Below are 21207 nucleotides of genomic sequence, written 5' to 3'. Positions count from 1 at the left end.
TGTTCTTCCATGGTCCTCCTGGTCCTTCAGTAAGAGAACGGATGTATCGAAGCAGAACTGACTCTGCTGATGTTTTATGAAGCTAAGTCCTGGAAAGAAAGAATGTATCTGTACTCTAAAAACCTGTGTTTGGGTGGAGCAACAGAAAATGTTGCCGCCAGTTTCCCTCGTGTTGTTTTTCTTTCTAGCTTGTTTGTTATTTTAAAGAAGCACTCTGTGGTCAACTTTAGATTTCTCACTGTGCAATTGCAAACTTTTAGAAGGTTGACTTAACTTTCAAAGCAGCAACTCGAAAGCCTGGCTTCCCTCTTGTGAAGTTCAGCTTCCTAGTATGCATACGTAATTGTCTAAATTACATGCTTGGAAAAGTTTCCCATGCTTCTAAATGCAAACTACTTAGGCCTGGCCTCTCAGACATACCCACTCTAATGAAGGGGAGACAAGCTTCAGGAAAACGAAGGGCAGGAGTAACAACCAGAAAAACCTGAATGGCATAGGGCTGGAGAAACGGGATGACTCAGGAGGTAACACAAAACCACTCCACTTTCTCATTCAGCTGTTATAAAATGATGCTGAAATGCGTGTTGAGCCAGAGAGGAAAGGGAGGGCTCTTTAGCACATGGCCCACCCCTGACCTTTTTTACGGCAACAGGATCAGGTATAATGGAGGTAATGTACTAAGCTTATCTGCGTTGCTAATTCTTTTTTTAAAATTGTACTTATCAATTGATTGATTAACTTAGTGTGTGTGTGTGTGTGTGTGTGTGTGTGTGTGTGTGCACGCACATGCGTGCACTTACTTGTGATTGCATGTGTGGGTAAGTGAGCTAAAGGAAAACTTGCAGGAGTCCATTCTCCTCTCACCGTCAGGGTTCCAGGGATCAGGCCTAAGAGGTTTCAGGCTTGGCAGCAAGCACATTTACCTGATGAGTCATCCTGCCTGCCCGTTTCCCTGATTCTGAAGGTTCCCACAGTTTTCTGCACAGAGTTCAAGAAAACAGTCATTGTCAGGTTATCCTGAGAGAGGGAGCGGCACAGAGGGCTCTTTGCCTAGAACGGGGCAGAGGAGTAGGAAACTCTGGCCTGTGCTTCCATCCAGACTGGCTTCACTAGGTCAGTGAACTGGACGTACATGGACTTGCTTCACTGATTTACTGTTCAATGTATATTTGTGAGACAGCTACTCATTAATCTTCTCTCTCTCTCTCTCTCTCTCTCTCTCTCTCTCTCTCTCGCTCTCTCTCTCTCTCTCCCCTCCCTTTCTCTTCCCTTCCCTCTTTACATTAAATCAAATCTTTATGTATCTGGATAGCCATTTCATAGATGTGAGTGTCCAAAACAATGACAGTCATACTTTATAGAAAACACTGAATGGAGCCATGTATCAACCCAGTTGCTTGGATAAATCAAAAGCTATTGTCTGTGAAGTTGTTCGTCACCAACAAGGCCTCTTCCCGGGCCATGGATGCTATCAACTGTCATCACATTTTTCTTCTGGTTTGTTAGAGTTTAAACACCTTTATGATGTTTCTGTTGACAGCTTGGGACTTGACCATTACTATTCTTTCTTTCACAGTGTCCTTGGGACACTCTGTGACATGATTTTCTTGTGCCATCTTCCACAGTCCTCTCTCTCCCCTCCTCTAAACCCCTTTTCCTCCAGGCACTGAACACCGCCATCAGTGGGGAACCGAGAAACTATGCAGAGTGTTGAAGAGTCTTCCATATCTCTTGGTGGGTCCTTGCTCTCAGTAGCTTACCATAATTGACCTAAACTAGGTGTTAAATGCCTTCTTCATAGGTAATTGTGTCTCAGGATGTTGAGAAAAAACTAACAATCTCATTGTCATTTAAGAAAGCCTTACAAAGACATCAGAAATCCCCATTGTTCCTGGGATGTGTTTTTTTACTCTTTCCTAGAAAAATAAGGCCGTTTCGTGTCAAAGACACCCTACTAACTAGAATGTGTTTAGAGATTCACTTCATTTCAGAGATCCAAACTTCATAACAACTACTGTGAGCATCAGTGGAGACAGCCAGCACATAGATGACACATGGTGACCTCCATGGTTCTACATGTTCTTCGAGATGACCTCTGTGACCCTATAAACACAGTCTGTCCACAGAGCTGCTTTTGCAACCTCTACCAACTTTTCACCTTACTGAGACAGATAATCTTTGGGTTAAAGCATCAGGTCTTCCCTCAGAGTAAAGTTAGAGGTGATCTTATAATCATGTACTCTAAAACTCTGGTATTTTACATCAGACTGACCAATCATATCAGCAGCTTAAATGAATGACACTGACAGCTGAGTTGGAAATAGGACGTAGTTCAAGAGCAATCCACTTCCTTAGAAACTGGAAACATTCTCTCACCTCCCCATGTGGTGGAAGGCTCTCTTAGGACTGAGAGACACCAAGAGAATCTATTTGAAGTAAATTTTGGCATAATCAAAAAGTATAAATTTCAGAGACTTCTTGCTTGCATGGCTACGTGCCCCATATTCGCACCATGAGTAGCATGGCACACACTCAAACACTATGTGCTGAGGAATTCAGTGAATGGACTAAACTTTGGGCACACCATGCATGTATAAGTCTTGTGGGACCCCCTTGTCCCGAGCTCTATCTTTATTAGACAGTTCAAAAGTCCTGCCACCTGCTCTTGAACCTGCAGCAAACGGGGCTCTGTCAGCTCCTCCACCAAGGCTGCCTACCTAGTACATCTATATCCTAAACATAAAAGTTTCAAAACTAAGACTCAATTACTTATCAGCTCTCACTTGATTAATAAAATACCAACAGAGACTCCTAACAGGCTCACGGGCATTTCCACAGTGCTGTAAGTAAGTAATCAAATAGGCTTACAAACAAACAAAAGCCCCTGATCTTAAAACACACTCATGGATTTCTTCCTCTAACAGGTGAAAGCCTAGGAAGAACTTCATGAACTGTACTAACCTTCTATAACAAGCTGTAAAAAGATAGATAATAATGAGACAGTCATTCATTGACTTAAGAAAATACAAATTCTGACTAGGCCTCTAAGTGTTTTGAATGTAGAAATCAGGCCTTGCCTTTTTCTAAAGTTAATGGGATTCCTCCTGAGGTAGGCAAACTCACAAACAGGTACCAGCAAGAAAACAAATTCAGAAGTGCCATTCTGTTACTGACATTGAAATCAATTTTTGCTATTCCTTTATGCTCTAATAATTTAAAAACTTGCCTTTTTGATGACAACTCTTAATAATAATAAGAAAAAAATAAATAAAAATATTGAATGATATAAAGATCAATTATTTTAACAATGAAAGATGTGTGTGTGTGTGTGTGTGTGTGTGTGTGTGTGTGTGTGTGTGTTAAAATACTTGGGTATTCTCAGATGAAGAAAACAGGATAAAGGTTTATATAATAATTGGATGTTTCCAGATTTACAAAGAGAGGGGAAACACCAGGTGATGGTTATAAGCACCTTTAGTTCCAACAGTCTGGAGGCAGAGGGAGGGAGATCTCTGAGTTCAAGGACAGCCTGATCTACAGATCTACAGAGTGAGTTCAAGGACAACCAAGGCTACTTACAAAAACCCTGACTCAGAAAGAAAGAAAGAAAAAAAGAAAGAAAGAAAGAAAGAGAGAGAGAGAGAGATATAAAGTTATAGAGAAGGTTAAGATAGCTAGATGCTTCCAAAATGAAAAATAAAATTAAAATATTTATATAGTTTGAAGTATCTGGGTAAGATCTCTAATGGATCTATAAAACAGGCCTTAAAGATGATACACACACAAGGTTAAAACTTCAAAATCTAACACAGTGACACATAACAGTTCTGTGTGCGGGCCACTAAAGCCTTAGGATAGCAAGTAAAGCCATCAGAGACATAGGCTCACAGCACCAAGTCTCCGTTGTCATTTAAAGTTGGCTCACATTTATCCTGATGAGTTTTCAGGCTTTATTTTTGCTACGGTCCCAGCACATGTGTCTTCGAGAGCTTTGTACGCCACTTATTAACAATGCCTGGGTAATGAAGATTTCACAGAGATTAAGTCAGACAATGATCCTGCTTATGGAGCTAAACTTTTATCTGTTTCTGTCAACTTTGGAAATTTCATGCCTCTTGTGTCATTTCCTATAATCCTCAAAGTAATAAGTGAATGAGTTAGTTTTTACTAAAAAAAAAATACATAAACAGCATATGGGGAATAAGGGGTTGACGGCTTAACAGCAACTTGGCAAAGCAATATGCAGACATTATTTAGACATTTTAAATTATTTTTTGAATTTTCTCCCCTGACACCTATTAAAAACTCACTGAAGAAAAAAATTAGTTTTATCCAAATTCAAGACTTGATGTCAACTTTCTTATAGACCTGTTCCCTTCATAACTTGGAACTGGGTTCCACATCTGTGTTGAGAGTTAAATAGATTCAAATAAAATGTATTTGAAATCAATTTTGACATATCCAAAAAGTATAAATTTCAGAGGCTTATTAATTGTTTGCATGGCTATATGCACCATACTTGTAACACAAATAGCCTGCCTCAATCCAACAATATGTGCTAAATAATTCCGTGAGTGGACTAATCCTTGGACACACCATGCAGGTGCAGTTCCTATGGGGCCTCCTTGTCTGGGGCCCTATCTCCATCAGACTGTTCAAAAGTCCTGCCACTTGCTGCTACAGCAGCAAACAGGGCTCTGTCAGCTCCTTCACTGAGGCTGCCTGCCTAGTCCCTCCATATCCTAGACATAAAAGCTTCAAAGCTAGGAGTCAATTACCTACCAGCTCTCAACTGACTAATAAAACACCAATAGAGCCTCCTAACAAGCTCAGAGGCTCTGCCACAGGGCTTTCTCCTACAGACCTCTTCTGGATCCACCAGGTAAAGCTACAGGTACCATTAATTGCCACCAGAAGACAACTACCTGGTAACCAAAGAGAGAATTTCAACCTTAATTCCTGAATTTCAACCATGCATAAACCTCATGCAATTTTTTATTCTTACTGCATGGATCAAACCTGTGTATTGCACTGACACCCTGTGCCATACTTTGCGTACTTCTTGTCAAATTACTCCATGTAGTAACAATACCTTCAACTCTACTTTTATGATATTAAAACGCTCCTTTATATACATTCCTATAAAAATAAAAGAAAACGGTCATTAGTATTGCAGGAGGGGCCACTTGTTTGTCTCAGCCGCCCGGCTAGCTTAGTCCCGAAATAACCACACAGAAATTGTATTAATTAAATCCCTACTTGGCCCATTAGCTCTATCTTCTTGTTGGCTAACTCTTAGATCTTAATTTAGTCAATCTCCATTAATCTGTGTATCTCCACGTGGCTGTAGTTTACCAGCAAGATTCTAACCGGTGCCCATCTCAGGCTCGTCTTCCCAGCCTTCCCATTAGTTTCCCTGTCTAGCTCTGTTCCCCTATAACTCTGCTATAGGCTCAACGAAGTTCCTTTATTAACCAATGAAAGTAACACACAGACAGAATAACCTCCTACACCACTTTAGAAAAATATAAATGCTATTTTGAGAAAATTATTGATGCTAATAAACACCAGAAGTTTTATAGGGTTAATAATTGCTGGCATCTTGACACTTATTAGAATCATAGCTGCTCCTATGGTAGGAGTGTTGGCTCTCCAGCAGGGAATACAAACAGCTGAGTTTACCAATTAGTCAGCTAAAAATGTTTCAAGGATCAAAAGAATCCAATAAAAACACAGACATAGATTTTTTTTTTCCAGAAAGGCTGGATACCCTTAATGATAACATTGATTAGATTGGGCATTGAAGGCAAGGTATTAAAATTGATTAACATTGTAACTAACTTGTATTTATATCTCTGCTTTACCTTAAAGTGGTAATATAAATATCTATGGAAACTGGTTAAGAATCATCTTGATGGAATATGGTCTCAACACAACTGTACTATTGACCTTGGATAGTCACATTAAGAAGCATATTAATCATAATATTCTAATTCTAACTTATTAATCAATACTCACTGGCCAACAGTCTGCAGATGAATTGTGAAGTACGTTATGTCCCAACCCCTTTAATATTTTACATAATCAGGCTACCAAAATCCTGATAAATTTAATATTAGTTGCTATTCTTTTGCTGCTTCTAATAGGCTGGCTCTACATTCAAACAATCCAGAGACGACTGACAGCCCAAGAAAAAGCTGATTATGTCACAATGGTGCTATAAAATAAGAAGTGGAGAAGTGTTGGGGTACAGATAGTCCACAATTTCTTACTTAAACACAACTTTTGGCCCAGATGTGGTAGTGAGATTTCAGAAAACTCCAGGCATGAAATAAAGCCTAGGAGGAAAGTCTCTAGGGCAAAACAAGGCCACAAGCACAAAATAGTACAGAAAAACTCAGATAAGGGGTCAAAGGCAGCTTGTCAGGCTCTGCCTACAATGCTATCCCTAGTAGCTGCCTAAACAACATATAAACAGCAAAGGGAAAAAATAAACACAGTTCTTGAAGTGAACCTAGAGTCTTGAGTCTTTCTACCTCTACCCTTCTTTCCAGGTCTAGGCATCAGAGGCCCAAGAGTGCATTGTTTGAGGCTTAAGAGCATGAACAAGAAAGCTAAAACTTAGTGTGGGGTAGAAATACAGAATATACAGGACAAGAAGCTCACACTAGGAAGGAATGGTTTAGTTGAGACCAACAAAATAAAAATACATGATAGTATAAAAGAAATTGACAGCTAAGCATGCCACGGAAGCCTGAAGGAGACAGAAATAGTTATGAATGCATTCATGTTGGTTTCTTTGACAGTTGGATAAAGAACAGATGAAACCAAAGAAACACAGAAGGACAGAAAGTCAGTGAAGAATGGGATGGTAACTGAGGGCAGAGTTACAGACTTCAGGATCGTCGGCACAGTGGGTAGGAAAGTGAGTTGTGCACACACGTACACTGCTTGCTGCCAGCAGGGTGTCAGCAATTCACATGCGTTCATTAGTGCAGGTAAGGTGATTATTCCATTAAACTCTGTGATCACTTTCTAAGATAGGTATTATTATCTCTGGTTTTCAATGATAAAAATCAAGTCTCAGAGAGGTGAAGTGATTTACCTGAGATCGTAATTGTTTTAAACAAGAGAGCCAGGATCCAAACCCAAGTCAGCCTGACTCCAGAGTGTAGTCATTTATGAAAAGTTAATGACATAAAAGAATATGCTGTGAAAACTCTGAGGTTTCAGGTGTAGAATATTCTAAAAGGGGAGAGAACGGAGGAAGGCTTTGGTCCCGCCTCCAGTAGTTTTCATAGAGGGACAATAAGTGGCTTCACTGCCTTGTGTCCTCTTAGATTTAAGTTTTGAAGGACAAATTTCACCAGATGGGGTTCTAGTTCTAAGAGTTATCCCCTTTTGGGGAGCCATTTCCTGTTCAGTGGATATGCCTTTGAAATCTTCAAATGTAGACTCCAGCATCTGGGGCAAATTTATGAGTTTTTACATCATACTTTCATTCTTGAATAAACTGTTTTATGTCATAGTTCCATTCTTAAACAAACTGTATTGGGTATAGCACTGACTATTAATCCTCCAATTTTTCATCTTTGCTGCCTCTACAGTTGCTTCCACTTGGATAAATCCCCCTTCTTCACTTACCTACTCTCCACAGAGCTGAACATCCTGGGTCAGCCCCCTCCTTACACTCCACACACAGCTATACACCCTGGGTCAGCCCCTCCTTCCCACAGCTACACATCAAATACTCTGATCTGGCAAAAATTGTCTCACAAGAATTATGGAGCTGGAATCTACACTCACGCTCATCCCAAGATCCTTGAAGTCATAAATTATTGTTTTTTCACACCTAATCATGTGACCAATCATCTCAGTTCTCCCTTTATATCTACCATCTAAGCACCTCATAATACTTAAGCCCATTACTTCCCTTGTCCACACCCCATCATTTCTTACTTGGGTAATTATGATAGCCTCCTAACAGGCATGTCTTACCAGGGGTCTGTTGACATGCTTACTTTCCACAGTCCTGACAACAATCTTGTCGAAAACAAGTCAAAAAGAGTAAGATACAGATTCCTTTCTATGGTCTTCAAGGCTTAATTTGAAATAACAGCCCCACGGGTATCTCTTTTGAGGTTTCCCATAACATCGCTCCCTTTATTTACTGTGTCCAGTTACAGAGTGGGACCAGATGGCTCACACATCTATAATTCCAGTACTATGGAAGGCAAGGCAAAGGAGTCATGAGTTCAAGGCCAACATTGGGAAAATAGCACGTTTAAAGCCAGCCTGAACACAGAAAGAAAGACTCTGTCTCAAAGATTACAAAACAAAAACAAAACAAACATGATCTCAAGATCTTCACAATGACCGCCCTAGTTGCCTGGAACAATCCTCATGTCCATATGGTGTTTACCCCATTTTTCAGTTAGCAGTGAGCTTGTTCTGTACCTCTTCAAAGCAACTCTACCCATCCATTTCCAGTCACTTACTTTGTTTTGTTTTAAAGGTTGGTTTTTATTTCATGTTGTTAATGCATAAACCAAAGCTCTCATTCTAAAGGAAACAGAGATGGTTTGTTCTGGAGTCATTGTGAGTGACCATGACCTGGAAATACAGATTTAGATAACCTCAAATTCTACGCTCCAATGTGGAAGCAGTTTCATGGAGTGTTATAGTCTCACATAAATAGAAAGTCATGAATCAAGGCAAGCTTAAAATACATCAGTGGGTCCATCAGAGAGACAGGTAAAGCAAGGCAGGGAAGCTTTCCTATAGACCCAAGCTTTTGGGTTGGTGGAGGCTAGTGAGCTAAGTTAATAGAACCTAAAAGGCTTTTACCTGTTAGTCACGATATGTTAGTTCCAACACAGAAGTGGGCAAGGAATGGCTGTTCCAGAGGGCTGGAAGTAGCTTAAGATGAGGTAATTAACCCCTGGACTTGCAACATTCCAATCTCTCCTCAGTACTGAAATTCAAATCAGTCAATCGGTCTCTCTAAACACAGTTTCGTTTTATGAGTTTGTGTTGACAACATATATGGGTGTTTGCCTTTGAGTTATATGCACACACCATGTGTACAGTACCCTCAGAGACCAGAAAAAGGGGTTGGATTCCCTAAAGCTGGAATTGCAGATGGTTGTAAGCTGCCAGAGAGATGCAGGGAATTGGATTCACTGGAAGAGCAGCAGTGCTCTTAACTGCTGAGACATCTCTCCAAGCTGGCGTATTTTGTAGCACTAATTGCTATTTCATATACTATAAAGATGCATTTGTTTGATTATTACCCTGGATAAAATTTTGTCTATTTCGGCCACAAATATCTCCCATGAGATGGATTTACAGCAAATGCTCAAAAAATATTTGAAAACTGAATGTATCTAACCTGAAGGCTGCCAAGTAAGAGTTGGACATTCATGCTCTTAGTTATAAGGTAGATTTCAAACAGGGCAAATTCTGGATTCCACATCCTTTCTGCATATACCTATGTCCACGTGCACAGGACAAGGTGGAAATGGCCAGGGCAAGTTCCAGGTTTGTGTTCTCAGGAGAGAAGGGGCTTGGCCACGTGCTCTCCTTACAAGGGAAAAGCACATGAAGGAGGCAAAGACATTACATATTCAAAGATGTGATGTGCAAAACTGTGCTCTCCCCCCGATCGATCTGTATGCTTGGATGCTAACATCCCAGCATCTGAGAGTGTGACTGTCTCCTGAGACAAGGTCTTTGAAGAGCATATATGCTATATGAGATCATTATAGTAAGGCCTAATATAATAGGGCTGATGTCATAGGCTAATGAAGAAAAGATGAGCACATGCAAAGAAGAAAGGATAGAGTAGGAGCCCGCAGGACACCTCCGTCTGGACAGTAGGCTTCCAGAAGTGTGTGGAACCCCTGACGGCTGTGTCAGGGAACTTATCTGTTGCAGCTTGCTTTGGCAGCTCTGCTGAAGTGCTGCCGACACTCCATGATGCACAAACACAGGATGGACAAAGACAGCATCTGTGGGTGAAGAACTGTTTAATGTCCTTGGCCACCTGCTTAACTGCAGACTTCAGTTGGAGAGGGTTGTGACTTGAGCTAATGCATTACAACATCCCTTTGTTATAAGAGTTCATCCTCGTACTCCAGTATAATCCTTACGAGAAATAAAGGGAGCCACCAAATTGTTGGAGAGGGTAAAGAAAATCATTACATGTTCTTTGAATGCATCTGTGCACTTGAGCCTTCATGTGAAAAAGACAGCTCACAGTTTACGTGTGTATGTCATATTCCCCAAATTATGATATAAGGAGACAGAAAACATCTGGAAGGAGCCATGTGTGGATATGACTAAGATACACTATACATATAAACAAAAGTTTCAAAGAACAAATCAAAACTAAATTTTAAAAATACAAATGGTGGGCTGGAGAGATGGATCAGAGGTTAAGAGCATCGCCTGCTCTTCCAAAGGTCCTGAGTTCAATTCCCAGCAACCACATGGTGGCTCACAACCATCTGTAATGAGGTCTGGAGTCCTCTTCTGGCCTGCAGGCATACATACAGACAGAATATTGTATACATAATAAATAAATAAATAATTAAATAAATAAATAAATAAATTAAAAAAATACTAATGGTGTTTGAGGGGTAGACTTTCATTAAAATGTGGCTTCTTGACTCTGCACACTTATGTTTATTTCACTGCAGATTTTACAGCTATCACTGTCATTTCTACTTACCGTCCTGTAAACCGGAGACAACAAGTTAAGCAAACCCGGTTTCAGACAATGAACCCACCTCTTTTGTTTACGAGGAAAACACCATCCTGCTCCATCTATCCCACTCCTCCTTCCCGGTCCTTCCCTGCATTGTTTCATGTAACTCATCCTTTAGGGAGGCAAGGTCGGGATTGGCAGAGAGGGAGGAGGGAGGAGCAGGCATTAAGGAACAAACATTCCTGTTCTTCCCATCCCATCACAACCCCTGTAAAATAATGCATCATAAAACTGCAGCAAAGTCATTAACGCTTCATACGTTTGCAGAAACATCTGTGTGTTGGGCATGAGGCGTAGATGAGGCCTGAGAGGGAACCAACAGGAGCAGAGCTAACTGAATTGCAGCATGGGAAGTCATTAATTACATGTGCAGCTGACCAAATCCACTTGGTGAATTGCGGCCATAAAAGCAGCGTAATTATGAGCGTCTTGGACTAGAGGCTGCATTCCAGCTTGTAACTCAGAAGGAGCTTCTTACCGCCCAGACTCTGTAATCTCTGGTTTGTATCTTTGGGATATACCCTGCTTTGTCATAAATGTCTGATGGAGACCTTAAAGCTTCAACAGAAAACAGTTGAAAGAAGGTGAAGGAGAAAGTCATTATGACCCATCATAAAATAGCAATCTACAAAGCAAATCTAGGATTCTCAAATGTGTTATTCATTGCATGACTGTTGCTAATGAAACTTTCCTAGACATTAGAAACAGTTTTGTTATATAGATGCTCTTAAATACTGTCTTGGAGGATTAGAGAAATGGCTCAGCATTTAAGATCGTGTATTGTTCTTGTAGAAGACCCTCATACAGTTCCTGGTACCCATATTGGGTACCTTACAATCACTCATATCTCCAGCTCCAAGGGATCCAACTTCTCTGGCCGTCTCAGGCACCTATGCTTATATGTCATATCCACACAAGGCACATACATATAATTAAAGATAATAAAAATTAATCTTAAAAAATTTTAAATGCTACCTTAGGTAGAGGAGTGAGGTATGCTCAAATAGCTGAAGGAGCATGATAAATATTGATCAGAGGCTAGAAGCATCCATGAACATTCCTGAGTCCTATACCTGAGGATCTGTGCAAAGTAAAACATTGGTTCAATGTGATGCTAATTTTATGGCTCAATTTATTCTTTTTGTTGTTTTTGAGACAGGATTTCTCTATGTAACAGCCCTACCTATCCTCAAACTTGCTCTTTAAACCAGTTTGACCTTGAACTTGATCCACCTGCCTCTGCCTCCCAAGTGCTTGAATCAAACATACATGCCACCACATTCAGCTGACTCTATTTATTCTTAAGAGGATTCAAGAAATTATGGCATTGCAGGAAAGGCCTATTAAGGCCCTATCGTTTCTCCACAGAGCTTCTAAGCATCAACATCTCCAACACCAGGAAGTCTACATGGACAATGCTGAGGTGGGAAAGGCTGGACACTGGAACCAAGCAAACTGAGCAATGATGAGAGGTGGAATCAGAACTGCACAGCTTCAAACCTCATGATATTTCATTGTGTGTTTAGACAACTGCAGCAGCAGTGGCATGCTGCAGCAGCAAAGATTCTGCAGCAGAGGTTCTGCAGCAGCAATGGCAGGCTGCAGCAACAAAGGCTCTGTAGCAGTGGCATGCTACAGCAGCAGAAGTTCTGCAGCAGTGGCATATTGTGGTTGTTGGAGGGAGATTGCTTGTTTGTCCCAGTTGCCCAGAACCAAAATAATCACACATATACCATATTAATTAAATATTACTTGGCCATTAGCTCTAGCTTCTTATTGGCTAACTCTTAATTTAGCCCATCTCTGTTAATCTGTGCATCACCAGGAGGTAGTGGCCTAACAGCAAAGTTTCAATGTATCTGTCTCTGGTAGCAGCTCCATGGCTTCTCTAAACTCTGCCTTCCTTCTCCCAGCATTCAGTTTAGTTTTCCCCACCTACCTCTAGTCCCTGCCCAGGCCCAAGACAGTGTCTTTGTTAACCAATGGTATTCACAGCCTACAGAGGGGAATCCCACGTCATGTGATTGTTGAAGCAGTCTAAATAATCGGCACAGGGAGTTATATTTGTCCAGTAGCCTTTGACAAATCTATGTTGTCAAAGTACAGAAAAGTATCTTTCTATAATCTATAAGTATATGGAGAATTGAAAATAATAGTAAAACTAAGATTTTTTAAACAGAAACATTGAAAATTAAAGTTTTATTACTTTGCAGGACTCTAGGAGGAACAATCTAGTACTTGCTGTCTGGTGTATCACCTCCTATTTAAAGAAAGCATCCATTCCATAACTCAGCAAATTCTCCTTCCCACAGTTTGCACGGGCTTCCAACATTTTACACTTTGCCCCTCTGATAACCTCATGAGATGTCCCTGGAAGTTCTGTAACCACAGCTGTAAAAGAGTTTGACTTCCTCTGGAATAGGGTCGCTCTTTCCCTTACATCCTCTGTAAGGATGGAGAATCATTCCCATCAGTTCAATCTACTTCTCATGCATGGCCTGACTTCCTGCATTAATGAGCCAGTCTTCTCTGTGAGGAAACTCTCTTCTCCATCTGAATCTGCCCACATCTGCTGTGTTTATCTTAGCAGAAGTTACAGTGAAACTTTCTCAGATGCTCACAAAACACTCAGGCTTTCCCTGTGGCAATCTGTGGCCAAACCTGTGAGACTGTGGTGTGACCCATGGTAAAATTCCTCTCTCTCAAAAGGGGAGAGGAAACCGTCCCTCACCTCAGGTTACGTCCTGATGAACAACCTGAAAAGCAACATGTCAAAACCTATTCCTCTGGGAGGCTGAGTCATAGCCTCACGGGCAAGGCCTTCTTCACCAAGTTCAGCTCACCCTTAGTTCTCTGGATCTGTCAACCAGCTGGATGGCAGGGAAAATCAGAAAAAAACCTCAAACGTTTATTTTATGATAGGATCAGAATAGTCTGATCTTGTAACCTCTTTCTAAAAATCTCTATGTTTTTATTTACATGGTCATTTTACAGTATGCGGCTGAAAGTCTGAGACACTGAACATTAAAACTGAGAGGGAACACTGAGAGTCAGTAGTTCCCAGTACCTGTGGGGACTCATTCTCAGACTGCTAGTGGGTGTTTAGAATTGTAGACAGTACTGAACTTCATAGCTCTGAGGCTTCTGCCATTACATACCTACTTGTGATAAAGTTTACTCTATAAACAGGCAGAGGAAGACAGTAACAGTAATTATGAGAACACTATACTGTAATAATGGTTTTGTGCATGTATATATCCTCTCTCAAAATATATTGCTGAGCCAGGCATGGTGATATATGCCTTTAATCCTATCACTTGAGAAGCAGAGGCAGGTAGATCTTTGTGAGTTTAAGACCACACTGGTCTATATAAGGAGTTCCAGACCAGCCTAGGCTATGCAGTAAGACACTTTCTCATGAAAACAAATGAGCAAAACCAAAACCCACAATATCTTAATTGTGTTCTGCTCATGCTTTTTATAAGAAATGAGATATCATGGTGTTTGCCTGCTTTAACAAACTACAAAAGCAAGGGGGGGGGCTGTCCTAATAATTGTTGAACTGGAATACAGTGAGCAACAGGGATGCAGAGCTCTTAGGTGACAGTGCTGTATCTAACACAACCTCATCAGTTCTCAGCCTGATGCTCACACCTTTCATCTTACATTTGCCATTGACATTTCCTTCTTTAGGCGTAATCTACTTAACTACACAGAACTACAGCTTGATTAAACAATTGAGTCAAGTAGAGCATAAGTAGCTCTCACAGAAGCTCATTTTAAAGTATTTCTGGACTATGTTCCTAGGCAAAAATAAAATCTTTACTTGTTTAAAAAAAAAGAATGCATGTAAATGTTCTAAAAGCAAAAAAAAAGCAAAAAAAAAAAAAGCAAAAAAAAAACCACACACACACACATTTTGCTGGGTAAGTCTGCTCCCAAAGTCAAGGCTGTGAACTGGACCATCTCTACTTTTCATCCGTTATCTTCTGCTGCTAGTGTCCTGCAGGCATCCTAAGCATGTGAAGGGTTTGCAGGAAGCAGTCGCTGTGTATTATCAAGACACAAATGACAGTGGGAAAGGAAGAAAGGAAAAAAAACCCAGGTTTTACGGCCAAGTGAATCATTGCTTGCTCATTTGAACTGAGGAATTCAAGCACATCACTGAAACCTAACTGGCATGGTATATGAGACATGGTAAAGAAATTATATCCTTCTAAAAATTGTATAAACTTTATTATAAAAACTTACACATAAATAAAAACATTGTAGGCCATAATTAACCAGACCTAAAACCAATACAACTCACTGAATTTCTATGTAACTAGAGTAGGCATTTGGAATGGAAACTGTGGAGCCTCACATTAAATCTGACACTTTCAATATTGATGATATTTTATGGACTTTTCCACGACCCAAAACAAAACAAAATCCATGGTATAATTAGAACCAAGAGAACAATTAGCTGTGTGACCTCTTCACTCATGCCATCACCTGCACTCAGCCTCTCTTGTTCTCTTCATGCTATGTCATACTCACATGCACATGTGTTTACATACATGTATACATATGTTATTGGTTAGATTCTGCATATGAGAGAGAATGTAGTTTTTCTGAGATTTCATGATTTCCTTTAATATTACACATTCTTGTTTCATCCATTTTCCTACAAATTTTTAACTGCATTTTTCTTTCTTTTTTTTTTTGTTTTGTTTTTCTTGGTTTTTCAAGACAGGGTTTCTCTGTAGCTTTGAAGTCTGTCCTGGAACTACCTCTTGTAGACCAAGCTGGCCTTGAACTCACAGAAATTCACCTGCCTCTGCCTCCTGAGTGTTGGTATTAAAGGCGTGCGCCACCACTGCCTGACTTAACTTCATTTTTCTTTAGAACTGAGCAGCATTCTACTTCTATATCACCAACATTTAATTATCCATTCATCCACTGATGGACATGGGTTGATCCGATCCTTTGCTGCAGCAAATGAGCCTTGACAAACAAGTGAGTGCAGGAATCTCCCCAGTGGGGGATGCGGTTCTCTGGATCTACTCTGCCCAGCGGGGGATGCAGTTCTCTGGATCTACTCTGCCCAGCGGGGAATGCGGTTCTCTGGATCTACTCTGCCCAGCGGGGGATTCGGTTCTCTGGATCTACTCTGCCCAGGTCCACATTGTAGTTCTAACTTTAGATTTTCCAGAAACCTCTAAACTATGTTCCACAATTGGCATATTAATCTGCACATCCAACAACAGGAATAAGCATTTCTCTCCACATCTTCTCCAACATTCGTTGTCAGATTTGCTGCTGATGGCTGCTCTGACTGGGGTGAGATGGAGGTTCAAAGCAGTTATTATGTATTTCCTTGAAGGTTACAGACCCTGAACTCTTTAAAGCAGCTATTGACCATTTTTATGTCTTTTTCATTGAGTTCACTGTTTCTATTTAGTTTTGTTAATTGGCAATTTTATTCACTTGGTGATTAATTTCCACAATAATTTATAAATTCTGACTGTTAGCCCCTTGCCTGAAGTGTAGCCATCAAAGATTTCTCTCTCATTCAGTGGTCTGTCTGTTAACTCTGCTGTTTTCTTTGCTGGACAGAAACCTGTTTTCATCTGGCCCCATCTTTTGATACCAAGGGTTAGTTCCTGGGCTGCTGGTATTCTAGATTTCCTCTCATGAGCATTTCAGCATGTATACCCAGCATATATGTACACATGTCTACACATATGTAGTGGCGCAGACATGTTTCAGTGGAAAATCAGTGCTGTAGACTAGAACTTAAACCACACTGGGGTCCCTAGCAATCAGAGCGCATGAGGATGGTAGCGTACTTTTTAACAAGTCCACTGTGCTTGATCTGCCCCTAGAACACATCAGTGCACACGTGTGGCTGCTCTTTGTTCCTTAACCAGCAGACTTAAATGGCCTAATCAGGGTCTAGTCCCTGTTTCTGTGCAGAATCTTTCAAATGTGAGACCCGTGCCCTGGGACACTTGCAAACATCTGCATTTTAAATCTTGTTAAACATCATGTTAAACTGGATAAATAAGCAACTGATGATCAAGTTCTCAGTATAAATCTAAAGTGTAAATTCTAAGGGCTAGATATCTGGCTCAGTGACTAAGAGCCTGGCTATTCTTTCAGAGGACCGAGCCTCAATTTCCAGCACCCACCAGGTGACTCACAACTGTCCATAACTCTAGTTCCAGGAAATCTGACTCCCTCTTCTAGCTTCCTTGGGAACTAAGCATGCATGTGATACAGAAATATATATGTAGGCAAAACACTCATATGCATAAAAAATAAAACCTACATTTTAAAATGGCATTGTTCATTCCTTTGATTTGTAATGATCCATCTGTATCTATCAAGTGTGTCAATAATAAATAGGGCCACTGTGTGGGAATTCTATGCTGCAGCTGGCCAGATCCACCAAAGAATTAAGCTGCCCCACACCAAATGTATATTGGGCGCCAAGTGAAGCTGTTTGCTCAATTTGGGAAATAATCAGGCCAGCTTAAAGATAAACAATTATATTTTTAATTGTTATAAGGAAAAACTCACTCCACAAGAATGGGAAGTCCAAGTTCCGCTCTGTCCATCAGGAATCACCCACAGAGAGGTGCGCACCTGGTCCATCCCAGTTTTCTTCCTGGGCTCCAGGTAGCCATGCCTTAATTAGGTTCCACTTCTTAAGGTGATTGGTTAGCAGAGCTTCCCCCATCAGGAAGCCTCCTTTATTGGTCAGGGAATCCAAGAGACTCCAAAACCACATGCACTATTACTATTGTCCTTAGCTGCCTCCTAGAGCTGGAAGGCACCACACACCTCAGACAGAAGACTTAGAGGAATCAGCCTTGCAACAGACATGGATTCCTCCCCCATGAAGACTAACTCATGCAGTACCCAAAGGTGCTATGAAAAGCATCAAAGAAGAAAAAATAACAATTAATAGTCCTACCGGCCTTCAAAGTCCAGGACCCACAACAATGATCTGCTCACCAACCACCTAACCTCAAAGGACAATAGTGGTACTCATACCTTGGAAATAACCAACAGCTGTGTGTACTAAGAGTCCTTACTAGGGGGGAGTCATGTCTGGTACTAAAAATCTGGCCCCTAGGGTGGCTGAAGAGCTCACGGACACAAGAAGAGAACCTCCTACTGACATTTTCCTAAACCAACATAATTTCTAATTATATTCCAAACATTTATCTTCATACCCACAGAAAAGTGTGACTCTTACCCTCCTCAAAGAAACTTCCTTTCCCAGCTGACAGAGGTACTCCTCTGTAGTACAAGTGATCAAAGTGCAGAGAATATGTAACTGCGGTTTCAGCCCAGTTGGTTCACCTACAATACAGCACCTATACCCAAGGCTCAGAGAACATCTTGGAAAAACAGTGGGAAGATTTTTAAGGGAGAGAGGACCGTGATCCCTGCTGTTAGACAATGTTTTGTACTCATGAAATCTCAAAACCATGATTACCTAAACAGGATCTGCATAATGATACCTAAGTCAGCATGTCAGCTCGGAAAGGGGAAATTTCATAAAGTCACACCCCTAGATGAAGAACTACAGGCAATAAACAAATGGCTGCTCAGAAAGGGAGAATCAGTATTCTACAGGGACCACCTCCCTTCAGATTATCCAATCCCAAGTGGCCAGCCCTAAACATATATACATAAGGAGCACCACTAAACGGGCTTGGTAGGTTGTGCATATGCATATATGTGTGTATACAAGTGTAACAATAATAATCATAGGAGGTGAGATCAGAAACTTGATAGGGAGTGGGGAAACACAGAAAGAGTGGGAGGGGGGGAAATTGTGTAAAAACAGTATTTGCATGAAATTCTCAAAAACACACAAGGATGAAGGTTGGAATAGAGGCATCCCCTTCACTTATCAAGAGGCTTATGTTCTTACCTTCGAAGTCTACATCTCCAACTAGTTTAGTCTTTCCTGTCGTAGGATCTTGAACATAGTTGATACCCACATCAATTACTGCTGCGCCTTCTCTAACCATATCAGCTGTAATCAGCCTGGGAATACCTGTGAATGGAACAGCCGTGAAACACTCAAATTCTGTCCTGTACTATGTCCTGTATTCTCAAAGTATCTAAGTACACACTTCACGAGTAAAATACTAACTTCACGCTGATTACTGGTCATCAGGTAGAAGGACAACAGACAATTAACATTGCAGTTGTTTTGTTTGTTTGTTTGTTTTTATGAGTCTCTACGGAGCGAGCTCTGAACATTATATTAACATACACTTTATTATTATGTCCCATGTTGTGTGTGTTGACTGTGTCCAGTTGGACATATTTGCCCAGCCAGAGACAAATCTTATTATTGCCTTGTGACAACATGCATGCATAAATCCTGAGGTAGATGAAGCCTTGGTTTTCTGGTCATTTGTCTTAATACTTTTAGCAAGAAATATGGCAATACACACACACAGACACACACAGACACACAGACACACACACACACACACACACACACACACACACACACACACACACACACACTCATTCACCAAAACAAAACAAACAAAAATCTCAGAAACACTGGAGAGAAAACCCATATTCTCAGAGCTCTACGGTTCTGCTTCACATTTACAAAGGTCTCATTACAAAATAGAATAAGACTCAGCATAAACATGTTGTCTTACAGATTAAAAAAAAAGTGTGACGTTCTCCTCATTAAACACAGGATAAATACTTGGGGAGCTACTGTAAACAGAAAACACTGCAGGGAGAGGGGCCTTACATTCAAGGATGTGAGAAGAAAATCCAATACTCAATTCGTTCTCAAATTCTCAAGGAGGAATTTCTTCTAAAGTTAAAGCACAACCTTAATTTATGTTGTTGTGGGAAATACTTTGTTAGCTAAAGTCTGCTATTCTTATCCAAAGTGTCCCCTGGGATAAGTAAACTCTGCAGGCATTGGGATCCCTGGGTTCTCAGACAGCCTCCAACCCTGCCCCAGACAGAGGCCATAGCATCCTTCTCCTGTGACATCCCTGGTAGCACTCTGAGAATGGAAATGTCAAGTTAAATGATGCCAGGTGTCTCCTTAGAGCCTGTGGGTGCAGATTATGATGATAAAATAATAGCTAACTGGACACTGATTTAAAATCAAACCTTTGCACCCAAAGAGTCCAACTGAGGACCACTAAGGGATGTCAGAGAACTCTCAAAATGATAATATTGCAGAATGGGGGGGGGACTATATCCACAAACATTCACAACAACCTCTATAATCCTCTCTCTGGATCATGGTACCCACATAACCCCAAGGCTGACAAAGAATGAACTGGTTCTTAAGTCATCTCTTCTTGATCAGCGTCCACAGCGCAGAGCCCTAAGCAGCTGTGTTAAGCCATTTCCTGCACTAACAAATGTAGACTTTGTCTCTTGCCCCTTGAAGTTATCTGTACATCTTGCAGTCTCAGATCTGTATTTTGTTATCTTTACAGTAAAACAATTCTTAGCAATCTTCCTCAAATAACAATATCCAGTCAGATACTAGGCCCCGGGATTTACTAAAGGATCCTCACATATTCTACCAGCCAGAAGTTAGTGCACAAAGACCAAAATTTCACTGTAATTCTTTTCTTATCATGGTGATGAAGATCAGAAAGAACATAAATTTCAGAAAATATGAGTCAGGCTCTTCCTGTCAAGTTTCTAAGAGCTCAATTGTGGTTATGTTTTGACCTATGAGCAGATGCATTTCTGAGTCTGCAGCAAAAAGCAGTCCAAGTGCAATACACCAGGGACCAGATTTCATAAACAAACAAACAAACAAACAAAAACAACAACAACAAAAACTTGCAGTTGAAACCTCCCGCCTGAATATTCTGGAGTTTTCTGCATTATTTTATCAGTGTTCCACATTTCCAATAAAATGGTTAACTAGGTTTCCATTGATCAAAATTCTGGGTCATTTAGTCAAATATGAAATTGAGTTGCTATATGCCTATGATCTTATCTAAAATTTCTATTTTAAATATATTGACACACAAAAGTTTGTGGCAGGCTATGGAAACAAACCATTGTTCTTTCCCAAAGGGTAAAATACATATCTATGAATTTATTTCTGGAGAAGAAAATTTATTATTAATGTAGAATTTAAAAAATAACTTAATCATATTAGAATTCAATAGTCTCATAATAAACAGCAGGGTTTCCTATTCATATGATATGTTTGCAAGAAGACCTCTGATATATGAGTATACCATCATTGGATGGTTATACAGAGTTACACTAATTTGCGTACTATCGCTGTCTAATCAAGTGCTGTAGTTTGCTATTCTATGATTCTTTCATGAAAAGTAAAACAATTCACCACTGTTGTTAAAGAAAAATGTGTTGCACAATATAGGATGGCAATAGTTAAAGCTGCAGGCACCATTCCATGCTGTAGG

General features: G+C 40.4%; 1 protein-coding gene across 5 annotated transcripts in view; it reads right to left on the bottom strand.

Moving 5' to 3' along the window:
* The window catches only part of Mthfd2l (methylenetetrahydrofolate dehydrogenase (NADP+ dependent) 2 like), a 93052-nt gene that overhangs the window by 7090 nt on the left and 64755 nt on the right, over nt 1-21207 (bottom strand). For all 5 annotated transcript variants that reach the window (XM_005359480.2, XM_026785320.1, XM_026785322.1 and 2 more), the window contains one exon: nt 18699-18824. In XM_005359480.2, coding sequence (XP_005359537.1) covers nt 18699-18824 — 126 coding nt within the window. The remainder of the gene's footprint in view (nt 1-18698; nt 18825-21207) is intronic.

The sequence above is a fragment of the Microtus ochrogaster genome, linkage group LG1 (genome assembly GCF_000317375.1).
Source record: "Microtus ochrogaster isolate Prairie Vole_2 linkage group LG1, MicOch1.0, whole genome shotgun sequence".
Classification (NCBI taxonomy): domain Eukaryota; kingdom Metazoa; phylum Chordata; class Mammalia; order Rodentia; family Cricetidae; genus Microtus; species Microtus ochrogaster.
The sequence above is the reverse complement of the archived record's forward strand: the minus strand, read 5'-3'. Positions and strand labels throughout refer to the sequence as shown.